General features: G+C 36.0%; 2 protein-coding genes across 8 annotated transcripts; one reads left to right on the forward strand and one right to left on the reverse strand.

Annotated features, from left to right (window-relative positions):
• Positions 1 to 526: 526 nt before the first annotated feature.
• LOC141608406 (uncharacterized) lies at positions 527 to 3,120 on the forward strand. The gene is made up of 5 exons (XM_074427762.1): positions 527 to 1,063; positions 1,255 to 1,313; positions 1,501 to 1,667; positions 2,084 to 2,567; positions 2,784 to 3,120. Exons 1-5 carry the CDS (start codon positions 527 to 529, stop codon positions 3,118 to 3,120), a joined length of 1,584 nt encoding a protein of 527 aa, XP_074283863.1.
• Positions 3,121 to 8,763: 5,643 nt separating this feature from the next.
• On the reverse strand, positions 8,764 to 12,713 carry LOC141606152 (uncharacterized). Of its 7 annotated transcripts, XM_074425165.1 has the most exons (15): positions 12,464 to 12,713; positions 12,148 to 12,299; positions 11,156 to 11,450; positions 10,986 to 11,069; positions 10,813 to 10,917; positions 10,619 to 10,702; positions 10,406 to 10,521; positions 10,136 to 10,237; positions 9,936 to 10,049; positions 9,784 to 9,840; positions 9,642 to 9,708; positions 9,480 to 9,533; positions 9,310 to 9,384; positions 9,167 to 9,208; positions 8,764 to 9,038 (listed from the first exon to the last, which is right to left on the reverse strand). In XM_074425165.1, the coding sequence occupies exons 3-15, from the start codon at positions 11,342 to 11,344 to the stop codon at positions 8,934 to 8,936; spliced, it is 1,194 nt and encodes a 397-aa protein (XP_074281266.1). In that variant the 5' UTR covers positions 11,345 to 11,450; positions 12,148 to 12,299; positions 12,464 to 12,713; the 3' UTR covers positions 8,764 to 8,933. The 7 variants fall into 7 exon arrangements, with proteins under 7 accessions (XP_074281266.1, XP_074281270.1, XP_074281268.1 ...); XM_074425169.1 differs by having other exon boundaries at positions 11,156 to 11,267; positions 12,148 to 12,712; XM_074425167.1 differs by having other exon boundaries at positions 11,156 to 11,270; positions 12,148 to 12,712.
• Between the last annotated feature and the right edge of the window lie 1,299 nt (positions 12,714 to 14,012).

The following is a 14,012-nucleotide window of genomic DNA, read 5'->3' on the forward strand; positions in this document are numbered from 1 at the left end:
TAAGCTAATAGTATTTTAGGGTGAATTGAGACCGGAAGGAGGTATTCGCTGCCCCTTAGACTGGTACACGTGACTGATCTGTGACCTAAACTGTGACCATCTGACATTCATTGATGAACCGACAATCCTAGTTCTCTCTCTTTATTGTTAATCCCTTCATTTTTATCGCTCAATTTCTCTTGCCACCTCTCTTAGTTTAGCAATCATACTCAAACCCCCGTTACTCTTAGACTAATTTAAAACAGATAAATCTCATTTTTGCCTCCCTGTGAAGATCGACTCTACTTACCGCTAGCTTCTGTTAGTTGTACTTAGGTATTTATTTTTGGTACCTGACGACGGTATCAGATTGCAACAACTTAAGGTGTCAAAACAGGCCCGTGTTGGCTTGGTTATGGGTTCTTATGTCGATGAAGTGTTGTGTGATGTTATACCCATGGATGCTTGTCATATTTTGTTGGGACGACCATGGTAATATGACCGGGATGTGTAGAAAGATAAGAGGAAGCGAATTGTGCTTAAGCCCATGTCACTACAAGTTGTCCGTACTTTAGGTTCAAAACCGAAAGCTAAAGCCCGTTCTTTTATGTTGATTAGAGAACGGGATGTTGAGCGTGCTATTGATCATGGAGAGCGAGTTTATTTACTTGTTGTTAAAGAAAATTCGAGTGCTAATGTTGTTTTGCAGGAACATAACCCAATTGACGATTTGCTTGAAGTGTTTGGGGACGTGTTTCCCAAGGAATTACCCGCTGGTTTGCCTCCTATTCGAGGCATTGAACATCAAATCGACCTTGTTCCGGGCTCATCTCTCCTAAACAAGGCTGCTTATCGTTGTAATCCGGAGGAAACAAAAGAACTCCAAAGGCAAATTGATGAGCTGATGGAGAGGGGTTATGTGCATGAAAGTATAAGTCCTTGTGCTGTTCCGGTGTTGCTCGTGCCAAAGAAAGATGGTTCATGGCGTGTGTGTGTTGATAGTCATGCCGTGAATAATATAACCATCAAATATCGCTTTCCAATCCCGAGACTTGATGATATGCTCGATGAACTTTATGGCTTGGTGATTTTATCAAAGATTGATTTAAGGAGTGGGTACCACCAGATTCGGATGCGTGAGGGTGATGAATGGAAGACAACTTTTAAAACGAAGCATGGATTATATGAATAGACCGTTATGCCTTTCGGTCTTACTAACGTTCCTAGTACCTTCATGAGATTGATGAATGAGGTACTTAAATCTTTCTTGGGCAGATTTGTACATTTGAGGAAAGTGTTCAAAACATTGCGAAATCGGAAACTTTTTGGGAAGCGTGAGAAGTGCTCTTTTATTGTGGAGAGCGTGGTGTTCTTGGGATACGTGGTATCCAAGGATGGGGTCTCGGTTGATCAATCAAAAATCGAAGCAATTTAATCATGGCCAGAACCTAAAACAGTTAGTGAGGTACGATATTTTCATGGGCTTGCATTTTTTTATCGATGATTCATTCGTAATTTTAGCACTATAACCAGCCCTATTACGGAGTGTTTGAAGAAGGGAGGGTTTGAATGGGGCGTGGCAGCTAAGCAGGCCTTTGAGTTGATTAAGGAACGGTTGTGTATCATGGCATTACCTGATTTTACTCAACCTTTCGAGGTCGAGGGTGATGCTAGTGGCGTAGGAATAGGTGTTGTTTTGATCCAAGGGAAAAGACCTATAGCCTACTAATCGGAGAAATTGGGTGGAGCTCGTTTGAATTATTGTACTTATGACAAGGAATTTTATGCTATCGTTCGGGCTCTTGATCCATGGAGTCACTATCTTCGTCCTAATCATTTTATATTGCATTCCGACCATGAATCTTTGAAGTATGTTAATGGGCAGCAGAAGTTGAGTCCAAGGCACGCAAAATGGGTTGAGTTTTTACAATCATTTCACTTTTCATCCAAATATAAAGATGGGAAGAATGTTGTAGCCGATGCTTTATCTCGTCGTTATACCTTGCTGTCCACGCTTGATATTCGTCTTTTGGAGTTCGAAACTTTGAAAGATTTCTATGAGAGGATGAGGATTTTGGGGAATTGTTTGTTGATTGCAAATCAGGTGCCAAGGGTGAGTATTTGATCCAAGATGGGTTTCTTTTCAAGGGGAACCGACTATGTGTACCAAAGCATCCGATTCGTGAGCTACTTGTTAGAGAGGCGCATGGTGGTGGGTTGGCTGGACATTTTGGGGTTGCTAAGACTTTGGAGATGTTGAAAGAACACTTCTTATGGCCACGGATGCAAAAGGATGTTCACAACATCGTAGGTAAGTGTGTTACTTGTCAAGTTTCGAAAAGCACCTTCAAACCGGGGGAGTATACGCCATTACCAGTCCCGACCAGACCTTGGGACGATGTTTCCATGGACTTTATTGTCGCTTTGCCACGAACTCAACGTGGTAAGGATGCTATCATGGTGGTGGTTGATCGTTTTTCGAAGATGACTCATTTTGTTGCTTGCCATAAGACCGATGATGCATCAAATGTTGCTGATTTGTACTATCGGGAAGTTGTGAAGTTGCACGGAATTCCTAGAACTATTGTGTTCGATCGGGATTCTAAATTCTTGAGCTAATTTTGGAATACATTGTGGAAGAAAGTGGGTACAAAGTTGTTATTTAGTACCTCTCACCATCCTCAAACGGATGGGCAAACCGAAGTCACAAATAGAACGTTGGGATCTTTGTTGCGAGGCCTTGTGAGCAAGACACAAAAGGATTGGTATCTCAAACTTTCTCATGCCGAATTTTCTTATAACAGGTCACCTACTCATGCTACGGGTCATTCACCGTTTGAAGTTGTGTACGGTATTAATCCTTATCTTCCTTTGGATTTAATTCCATCGCCTAAAAAAGAATTGGTCCACAAAGATGCTGAGGCTACGTTGAAGGCAATGATGAAGCTACATGAGCAGGTCCGTGACCGAATTGAGGCCGTGAATGCAGCCTATAAACGCAAGTCGAGCAAAAATAAGAAGCCGAGGGTGTTCGAGGTTGGAGACTTGGTTTGGGTGCATTTGAGAAAGGAGCGATTTCCAAGCAAGCGAAAGAATAAACTCATGCCTAGAGCGGAAGGTCATTACAATATTGTGGGTTGAGTCAACAACAATGCTTATAAGGTTGATCAACTTCCCGGTGATTATGGTGTTAACGCCACTTTTAATGTGGGTGATCTCTCTCCTTACTTGGATAACGATGGCCTAGCTGAATTGAGGTCAATTCCTTTTTCAAGGGGGAGGGGATGATGCGATCCAAGCTAGTAACTCGAAGTTGGTTGATGAGCTAGTAGTGAACACTCGCGGTGATAGTTTGAACAGCTTGGTCCGTGGTTTTCAACCTATGAGCTTAAATTATCCTTCCTTTGTGAATTTGCTAAGTATGGAGCAAGGGGACTGATTGTGACACGCATTCCAAGGAGAGAACGGTCCAAGATGACGTTTTTATTCTACATTTTAGATTAAGTTTGTTAAAATAAAATCTTAAATTTATCTAATATTTATTTGGTGCATTGAACTTAAAGTTTTAATTGTTGTAATCAAGTGAAGAGTGATTGCTCAACTCTTCACATTTCTTGGCCTATTTGGACGGCTCATTTGAAGGCTATATAAGGCCTTGTTGCTTATGAATAAAATGATCCAGAAATTATAAACAAACACTTGTGTTAAAACTCGTTTCTTGCTTTAAAAACAAAACTGATTTGATTGAAATGCGATTTCGATTAAATTTCCGAGTTGTTGATCAATAGGTCTTGATCTTACTCATCTTGATCAAGTAATAGGTCTTGCTTGTTCAAATAATATCCCCTTATACACCAAAAATCAGAACTAGTCGTACCTAATACGTTTAGTTCACCAAAAACAATCCGTTAATTTAAAAGCTTTCGTTGTCTAAATCGAACAGTTTGAGGACTGCGCGTACCTAGTACGAACAGTTTGCGTACCTGTTCAATTCCTTGTGATTCCGCTGCCCAAATCGTATCAAGTTGCAGCAGTGGCAGTATGACTAGTATTATCAACACCAATACCACTGACAGTAGCTACTTGGCCAGGTAACAGTTTGGATGCAGCTTCTGCCTCAAGTTGCTTAACAGTTTTCAGAGCTTTAGCATTTCATTCCTTAACTTTCTCCCTAGCTTCATTCAGTTCATCATCATCTGAGTTATCATCATACACTACCTCCTCTTGCTCAAACAAGTTCTCTTCTACATCATTATCATTGATCTCCCTTTCATCAACTAATTCCACATCACTTATGTTATCATCACTTAACTCCTCTTCACAACCAGGCTCAGACCCATGGTCATCTGACTCACTCAGATCTGATTCCAAACCAGGCTGCTCCTCCTCAAATGCAGAAAATGCATCAGTTATAGTAATGTCATTGAAATCAAAAGTAGGTTGCTCAAATGATGTAGAGTGACAATCTTTTGGAGTAGATCTAAGTGATTTTCTTTGAACCACTGTTGATGGTTGGCTTTTGTCTTGTGTTTTTTTGAGCTGTTTTTGTTTCAATATTTGAGGTATAGGATCTTTGATAGAAACTTGAGAGGTTTGGTTGTCTTTTTTCTTGGTTTTTTTACTGGTTTGGCTTGTTGATGGTTGGCTAGCCTCTTTTGTTTTTGGCTGGGGTTTGTGTTTTAGGGTTCCAGAATAAGGATCTTTAGTAGGTACTTTAACACCAAGAGGAGAGGTGTGACTGTCTTTTTTATTGTTTTTTGACTGGTTTAATGCTTGGTTTTTAGCTTGTGGTCCCTGCGTTTTAGAAGGGCATTCTTGTATTTCTGCCTTCCTCCTAGTGGTCAACTTCTTGGTAGATTTAATAACATTTCTTTCATTGCCTTCTCTAACACTCTCCTCAATTAAATACATCAAATTAGGAACATCAGCTCCACAAACCAGGTAACATTCAACAACTCTGTTTTCAGCACCCACTTTACACATAACCTGGGTCCTTATATCATCTACAACTCTCTTTAACCCAATTCCAGGATTCATAAAGAAGATGGCATCTACATCTCTTGTATAACACCCACCCTTTTCCGCCTCCTCAACAATGGTAAACCAGCAAAATTCATCTACATCGACAACAACCGTCCTACTAAGTCTACCATTATACACGATACCAGATTCGTCTTTACCAAATAACCCACCAAACATGAATTTTACAGTAACCATTTCCACAGTATCAACCTAAATAAAAACGAAATTCTAGTTATCAAAATTTGGGGAAAAATAAAACCCTAATTTTATTTCTAATTCAGTGAAAAACGAGACACAGGTAACAAAAAGTAAAGAGAATTAGGGAGAATTAGGGAAACTCACAGTTGCCATGACAATGAAATTGCACTTGTTGATCAATTCGCACCACAAATGAAAGGGGAAATCAGATTCCGTTGCTTCAATCTAGGGTTTGCATTGATTAAGAAATTGAAAAATTTGGGGGAAATGAAATTAGGGTTTTGAGGATAAGAAAGGAATAAGAAGGGAGTTAAAGGGTTAACAGGTTTATTAACACAAGGGCTACAAGTTCTTTAGGTATCCCTTCCACTGGTCTAATACAAGTTAAATGGGTTCAAAGACGAGATTATTCTCAGTTAAAACGTAGGATAGATTAATATGAGAAGAGAGGGCATAGGTTGAATTATTGTTGTGAAATAACCCTAAAAAAAAGTAATGATTTTTGGCACTATATGTGAATAGTAGAAGTAGAAAATACTTACTTCTATATTTGGGGGGTCAATAATCAGAATCTGACTTTTTAAAAGCAGTTTAAAAACTCCATAATTTTGACTGTTTGGCCTAACTACTACTTTTTCAGTTACAAAAACACTTCTAAATCTTGGCCAAACAGTACTTTAATCTTTTAGTAGGGAGATTTGTAAAATTTGGAGATTTGCGTTGAATATTTAAGGGTTTCACATGATTAAATAATGGAAAATATTTTCCTAATAGGAATTATACTTATCGATAATTGATATTGATATGGTATGATGTTGATATAATAAATATAATCTTATATATATATATATATATATATATATATATATAGAATCAGGATCTCGTGCGAACTAAAATAGGGTGCGAACTGTACGAACTAATAAGAACCATTAGATTGAGTTAAGTGATGGACCAGATTCATTCTAAAACAAATCCACAATTACTAATTTACTTCCTTCCAAACACACTCACGCAGTACCTCCATCTCATTTAACTCAACATTACTCTTATCCCAGAAAGCAACTAACGCTGCCGTCCGACACCAAAGCACGACAACCACCGTCGTCGACCATATTCCCCTGGCAAATCAGAACTCTCGTATTCTCTCTTCCTTTTTTCGAACAACAAAATGTCGCCGGAGATAGGCGCCACTTCGCCGTTAGCCCAGCCTCGCCACCGAGCAATTCCATCATCGCAGCCTCATTCTTCCTCTTTCTCCTTTGCACCTTATCCCGTCTCCGGCCTTCTGGTTGCACCACCACTACACTAATGTGATTTTCGGCCTAAATCGAATTTAATTGTCTTAAGATCTTCCAATAATGTCATTAATGGAGTTATTTTTTTGTAATTCTTCTTCGTGTTGCATACATATGTGATTTCAATCAATTTTTTTTAAAAAAAAAAACACGAGATCTATGGTTGTAGTGAGGGGATAAGGTGGTGGTCGTGGTCGCGAGAGTGGTTGTGAAAGTGTGGTGGTCATCGGGGATGAGGAGTGGTGTTGGCCGTAGGGATGAGTGGTGCTCATCGAGGATGCGGAGTGGTGCTGGCCATTATGAGGATGAGTGGGGGTTGTTTTGGTGGTGTCGTATGTGGTGGCTGTGAGGGTGGTGGGCGGTGGCTTTGATGGTCAGGTGGGTGTGTGTGTCGCTGGGTGATGGGCGTGATGTTGAGTGTGTGAGTGCTGGTCGTGTGTGAGTAGTGACGGTGGTGGTTCTTGTGATGGTGGTGGCAGCAGTAGTGGTGGCGGTGGTGGCGGTGGTGGTGGTGAGGGCAGTGCTGATGGTGGTGACAATGAATACACAAAATACCGCCCTAGATACATTTCGTATTATTAGTGGATACATTTAGTATAACTACCGGATACACATGTACCCAGTAGTAGTACCAAATGTATCTAGTAGTAATATCAAGTGTACCTAGGTAGTTCGTACGGTTCGCACCGTAACTCAGTTCGCACAGGATCCCGCCCCTATATATATATATATATATATAACTGGGTTGAAGCACTGTGGATACGTCACGTGTCAACCCAGCATTAAATACAAGTATTAATTATAGCTGGACATTAAATATAAACATAATAAATGAAACATAAATATCAGCAAAGTATTAATTAGAGTTTAATAAATGTATTATAAAATTACATATTTACCTATAACAATTACGGTAATTTGATTTTAAATTTATATAAAAAAAATTGATAAAAATTCTAAAATGTAAATAAATACGTTCATTCCGAAAAATGCTTTCATATGAGTATAATTTCATTACATTTATTGAAATATTTTTATATGTAGAGATGATTAAAGTGAGTGTCTCACAATGTTTTACATTTACGTAAAAGAAACATTTTGAGAAAGTTATAAAACTTAGACCATTAAATCCATTAATAAAAATATATTTAGAAGAGTCATTGTATTTATTAAAAATCGAACTTAAAGAAACTACTAAGAGATGTTTTTATAGTGTGGGAATGAAAAAAATTATATTGCGAGAAATTAAATACATATGATCGAGATTTTGGTAGATTCATATAGTGTGATAACGGGTATGTGTACGAGTATGTATGTACACAGTGATCGCGATTGCAACTGAATAATCAAAACAAAATTGATAATTAAATATTATTGATTATGACTAACTAAATGTTACTTTTAGTCAAATATTTTATATGTTATCTTTTAAATACTTTGAAGTTAAACCTCAAAAAATAATATTTGAGAAGTTCAACCTATTTTATTTACAGGTAAACTCTTAAACATCATTATATATAGTTGTTTAAAAAAAATAAAAGGTGCAAATTTCTTACAGATATGTTTGACACATAGCATATGCAAGACACAGTCAAAACATTTGAATAAGTTGAGTTTGAACCCTATATATTTGATACATAAATATCACATACACTTTATGCATAAAAAACTAAAATTTACATAAAAGTTCTATTCACATAATTTTGAACAATTTTAATTGATTTTGAACATAACATATGATATAATTTGAGAACTTAGTATTGATTGTTGCATTATTGGAATAAATTTTATTTTAATTAAAAATGATATTTGATCAGTCACGAATTTAGTTATAAAACGTTGATCATGCATAATTAATTATCACTTATTAGTTTTAATTAAAATTGTATGTATTTTATTTTAAAACATTGTAGTTAAACCTAAAAGAATTAATTTTAGAAAAAATAATTTATTTTTATTTATAAGTAAAAATATTAAAGCTTATATATGAATTATATTATTTTTCTTCAATTATAATAATAAAATTATAAAACAGGCCGCGCGAAGCGCGGAATACTACCTAGTGGAGTACTAAATCTTACGTTGTTTTATGAGTTTCAGTGGGGTCGAAATTATTATGGCCCAAAAAGTTATTATAGCCCAATAATTATCTAGTTTTCCATCTAAATATATGGCCCATTTTGAAGTTTGTAGCTTTGGTGGAAAAACTACTAAGAATTTTTATTCTTTTAGTCATAAGGGAGATTCTCTATCTACAACAACCAACCTCTTATCTACAACATAACATTCATAATCATAGGCTCACAGTTTTTAAGCTCCAAAGGCATAACAATCTCATAAGATCACAATCTACTCAATTTTCTCCAAAAAATTGTGTTTGATTTCCTACTTGTTGTACATACATATCTATGTGATGCGGCTTATTAGTAGGCGTTTTACTCATGGTGACTGGTGAGCCTCTAGTAGCTTTTTTTCATGAGCCTTCTCGGCTTGGTTTAGCCGATCCTGAAACATCTTCCATTCTTTCTGGCATCGAATACGCACCTGCAACCAATTATTATAGGGATTACAAATGAAACATTAACAAAATAAGGAACCACAAGTTTGCCACATATGATATAATTTGATGGGAATGGAAGGAAAAGTGTATAAAAATAGTTTAATTCGCATACCCCTCTCCATGGAGCGCTTTCACCGCCAGGTGATCCATCGCCCTGACAAAAATCAGATTTGATTGTATAAATAACTTGGCACGAGAAGAAGGATGGCAAGAAACTGAAAAAGAAAGAAAAAGAAAAAGAAAAACTTGACTGACCTGGTTTCCGAGAGAGGGAACGCGCTTATGAACAATCCACTGAGCATCAACTACTCCTATCTTCTCATAAGCAGGCTATTATATTATAAACAAGAAATACAGAAATCAATTTACTCACAATTCACAACGCAAAGAGCAAATTTTGGGTGAATACCACTACTTATTATTACCTCTACACATTTTTGGAGGGCAAAGTCAAGACCCCATCCGTGAACCAAATCATTCTGCGATGTCAATTAGCAATGAATGTGAGATTAAAATGAAGAGCATATAATTATATAAATTAAATTGCACGACAACCAACATCTTGTCAGTTTAAATCAATCTTGTACCTGAATCATATGCCATACACAACGCCATGCCTCTTGAGAGAACACAGGAGCCATAATCTCAACAAATCTGATTCAATTGATGTAAAAAATTAAGCCAGACACAAGATATAGCACTAATTTAATTAGTGGCTGTTTCACTTACGCTGCACATGGGGGTAGATGAGGATCTTTGCACCATCCTGGTTTCTCCTCTGTCTCTCTTGAAAACAAAACAAAACCAAGTAAACACTTAATTTACGCCATTGAGTATCAACGGACTTTATCGCTAGTCTGAAACAAATTAAAGAGGCTTACTTGTGTACTTCAATGCCATCTCTTCTCCTTGTCATCTGCCACGTCAATCCTGTGTTAAACTCCAAACCTGGCTGAGAAATCTCCAAGCCATGCTTCTTCACCAGTTGAAGATATCTAGAATGATAATGGGTAAGACCGACCAATGAAGATTGCTGTATTTAATACTCGTATTTATTAGCAAAAGACATCACAAGACTCACTTTTCAGCATCAAAATTCTCCACTCCCAAGTCTTCATCCCAGATAAAAATGTAGTCATATGCTGCAACTATGTCGGGATGTAGAAAACGCTTGGCAAACCACCTTTGGTGCACGTGGAACTCATATTAGTACAGAAAATAATACAAATGTGAGACCGACCCAAATCCTAGCGTATTGTTCATTTAGTTATGGCCTGGGGTTAATGGTTGGTCTCACAAGTAAAATCGTCTCATAAAGTGTGTACGTATGATATTTGAACATGATACTCACCATTTTGTTTGTTTCCTAGCACTAACATGGATAGCTCGTTTTGACCACTCAAACTCTTCCCATTCACTTGTCCTCCCGTCGTAGTGGAAAAGAAGAATAGTGAAGTCATCGGAAAACTGTATAACAATCAAATAGCATCAACATTAAACCCTTAAAAATACAGAGAAAGTAGTACGCGTCAACTTATATACGGAGTAATTCTCATTAACAAACCTTTTTAATTGATTCCTCAATATTTTTCCTCTGATCATAGCCTACTGTGAAGGTTACAAGATACTTTGGTTTTTTGGGCACGTCCTGTAGAAGAAAATATATAACAGCGTGTAATGTAAGGGAAAACTTAGGAGATGACAGTTAATGATCAAGATTATTCAAGAAAGCTAAAGCTTTAATCTGATTCTACATACCTGACTTGGCTCACCCCATAGTCGACGGAGAAACAAGTCGGACTCAGAAGCTACTATACCTGGCGGTAGCCTCTCTGCTCCTCTAGGATTTGAACTGATCCAAGTCTGTAATTACAAAAATTAATCACCGGAGCTTCAAGTTACGCTGAATGGGGAATGAACAAAGGTCTAACCTTTGATGAGTTAGTCAATGTCTGATTTTGTCCGAGGACGTCTTCAAACTGCAAGGTTTCAGGAATGTAGTTTGCTGGATTTATCTACAAATGAAGAAACGGAAACTCAAATTAGGAAGCTTAATTTAGACAGTACTAACGACAAAGAGCGACTGAAAATACATACATACCTTGGATACATAGAAGATTGAAATAGAAACCCCAACCAAAAAACCAAAAATGACTCCAATTAGAGTAGACGTAGAAAACCGCAAAGTCTCACTCGGTTTTCTTCCCATTGTGCTGCTGCACCCAACAAAGCTCACAGGTAAGCAACAATATTCTTTAAATTTTTTGGTTTTACGGCCAAGATTTCCCATCTTAATACCCAATGCTACGAATGAGAATCAAATTAAAGCGGCCCTCAATGATCGGAAACCGTGAACATAAGTATAACAGAAAACCTTTGGGAATGAAAGATTGTACCTGAAAGCAAACAAGACAAACCCTGGTAAAGATTTGGCAATATCAAATTTGCATGACTAGACAGCTACAGCATGAAAACAAGCAAATTTTGAGCTTTGTTAAGCAAACAAGCAATAGAACAATCATGTGATCACCCCTTTGCTACCTATATTACTCCAATTATTATTCAACCAAGTTAACTCTAAATTAAGCTAAGAATGTACCCTTTTGACTAAAAACAACCTTTAAGTAATTATTAATTCATCTAAATCCCAATTCCCCAAAACAACTTGAATATATAAAGAAATTAGAAAAAGATCGAGTGTTTACCAATTAATTACGCAAACGCAACGGCAACGTAAACGGTTAGTTAGCAGGTAGATTTACTATTTAATGATGATCAATTTATAGAATCCTCCTACACTTGATGACATGCATAGAATTTGCAACCTTGGGAAGTTGCGTGATCTTCTACAATTCAATATCTAAACTATAGCTTAATTCTACTCCTACTAGTATTAGCAAACCGCATTCTTTCCTATTTATGTACTCCCTCCGTCTCAATAATTTGTTTACATTTCATTAAAATACCTCTCAGAATTAATATAAAGATAAACAAATGACCTGGACGAAAAAGAGTATTTATGTAATAATAAAAAATAATTAAAAAAAAAAACTACTTTCAAAATATGAGTACTAGCTAGCATTGAAAACGTACCTTAGTTGGAATTTAGCATGCAAAATGCAGTGAAGAAATCACGAGGAAAACACCCACTAATATTATTATTATTTTTTAAAAAAAAATATGCCTATGGGCTGGTGTCTTGGGCTGAAGTCGTCACCTCCCTTGGCAACCTGTGTCTTTGTACACTGCAAAAACAACATTAATTTTTCATACCCGGAATTGTTTTCCATATCCTTCTTACATCTCTCCACATCCTTATCCTCGTAACTTGATAAACAACAACAATTTTGCATCTCATATACAACATTATTGCACAACATCATCATGTATTACACAAACCAAACCAGACCTTTGAAAGTTGAAACCAAATCAACACCAAACATTAATGCTCAAATCAACACCAAACGAGACATTTGTTTGGAGATTGACCAAGAAATACCCAAATGCTTGTTTGATATTGCTTACAGACTAATAAATTGGCATTTAATTGAATCAATTGAAAGATTTAGGGTAGTTTTTGGACAATTTGCGTTTTCAATTTGGGTTTTAGGGTTTTTCGATTGTTTTTTTTTTTTTTTTTTTTTTTGAATGATGAACACGGGGGGAATTAGGGGATTAATGAGAAAAAAGAACATACATCGGAGGTATTACCTCCAACTTTTTTGTTTCTTTTTTGTTTTTGAGTATATATCTATATTTTTTGAGTTTATTTCCACAAACTTTATTTGTTTTTGAGTATATGTATGTTTTTTTGAGCTTATTAAAATTTATAAGTTAGATTTTAATTTTTTTTGGTCAAAATTTAAATTTTACTGAACTTATATGTAATATTTTTGAGTATTATTGCAAGTTTTTAGAGCTTAATGTTTAAATAAATAAACTAAAAAAATTTATATTAAAACTCAACATTTTTAAAACAAAACTCAAAAAATTTATTATAATGCTCATAAACTATGAATTGGTGGTAACACATCAGATGTATAATCCACCTACTGGGGGATTAATCTATGTTTTTAGCCCAAAAAAATCATGTCCATATGTGGACTCATTTTTGGGTAATAAATTTTAAAACCGTTCCATTTTGATAATTAATTAGTCAAAATTGCCTATTTTAAAAAACAAAATAGGGCGAAAAACTGAAAACCTTGTAGATTTTGGCTTTGTTTGGTTATCAGTGTAGTTTCGATATAGAGTTTGGCCGTACCGAATTACTTAGGGGCTGTTTGGTTCAAAGTATGGGAATGGAATGGATTGGGATGAGAATCTAGGGTGGAATGGAGTTAGAATCCCATACCTTTTAACACTTGTTTGGTTTGATTTTGCAATGGATTGTATATGCCATTCATGGTGTTTGGTTCATATTTGGAATGAATTCAATATCCAATTTTTTCTCTAATCATAATAGGCAGGTTTATTAAATTACAAAAAAAAAGTTTTACATTTTTTTTCGATGAACTATAACTTACTAACGAAAAATTATAGCCAAAGAACAATCCAAATTATTCATATCAATATATTAAGCGTCCAAAATGAAAATGTTGTTAAACAAAAAAAAACGTATGAAAAATCTGGTGAGTCTAAACATCAAACAAAACAAATTAGTACGATAAAATTTCATGAATATAGAATATATTAATTTTATAAAAACAAAAAATTATGATGAAAGTAGAAGATGAAGACTTACGTAGGTTAGAACAATAGTAATTTGGGGTTTTTCTTCTTCTTTCTTAATTTTAGGTTTAGTATTTAGGGGGGATTGAATTTCGAAACTTGAGGGAGGAGTAGAGTATGGGATTCCAAGGGGTTGTGATGGATTGAGAAACCCTTGGGTTTCTAAATCCATTCTAAAAGTGGTCAACCAAACACTTGAATGAGTGATATCCATTCCATTCCATTCC

Source organism: Silene latifolia, chromosome 10 (assembly GCF_048544455.1).
Source record: "Silene latifolia isolate original U9 population chromosome 10, ASM4854445v1, whole genome shotgun sequence".
NCBI lineage: Eukaryota > Viridiplantae > Streptophyta > Magnoliopsida > Caryophyllales > Caryophyllaceae > Silene > Silene latifolia.

Coding starts and splice junctions, on each gene's coding strand:
- LOC141608406 (XM_074427762.1), top strand. CDS start 527: ATGTCACTACAAGTTGTCCGTACTTTAGGTTCAAAACCGAAAGCTAAA. Junction 1,314..1,500: donor TCGGAAACTTTTTGGGAAGC/GTGAGAAGTGCT, acceptor TCGTAATTTTAG/CACTATAACCAGCCCTATTA. Junction 2,568..2,783: donor GGAATTCCTAGAACTATTGT/GTTCGATCGGGA, acceptor TTCTTATAACAG/GTCACCTACTCATGCTACGG.
- LOC141606152 (XM_074425165.1), bottom strand. CDS start 11,344: ATGGGAAATCTTGGCCGTAAAACCAAAAAATTTAAAGAATATTGTTGC. Junction 10,703..10,812: donor TATGGGGTGAGCCAAGTCAG/GTATGTAGAATC, acceptor TTTCTTCTACAG/GACGTGCCCAAAAAACCAAA. Junction 9,709..9,783: donor CATCTACCCCCATGTGCAGC/GTAAGTGAAACA, acceptor CAATTGAATCAG/ATTTGTTGAGATTATGGCTC.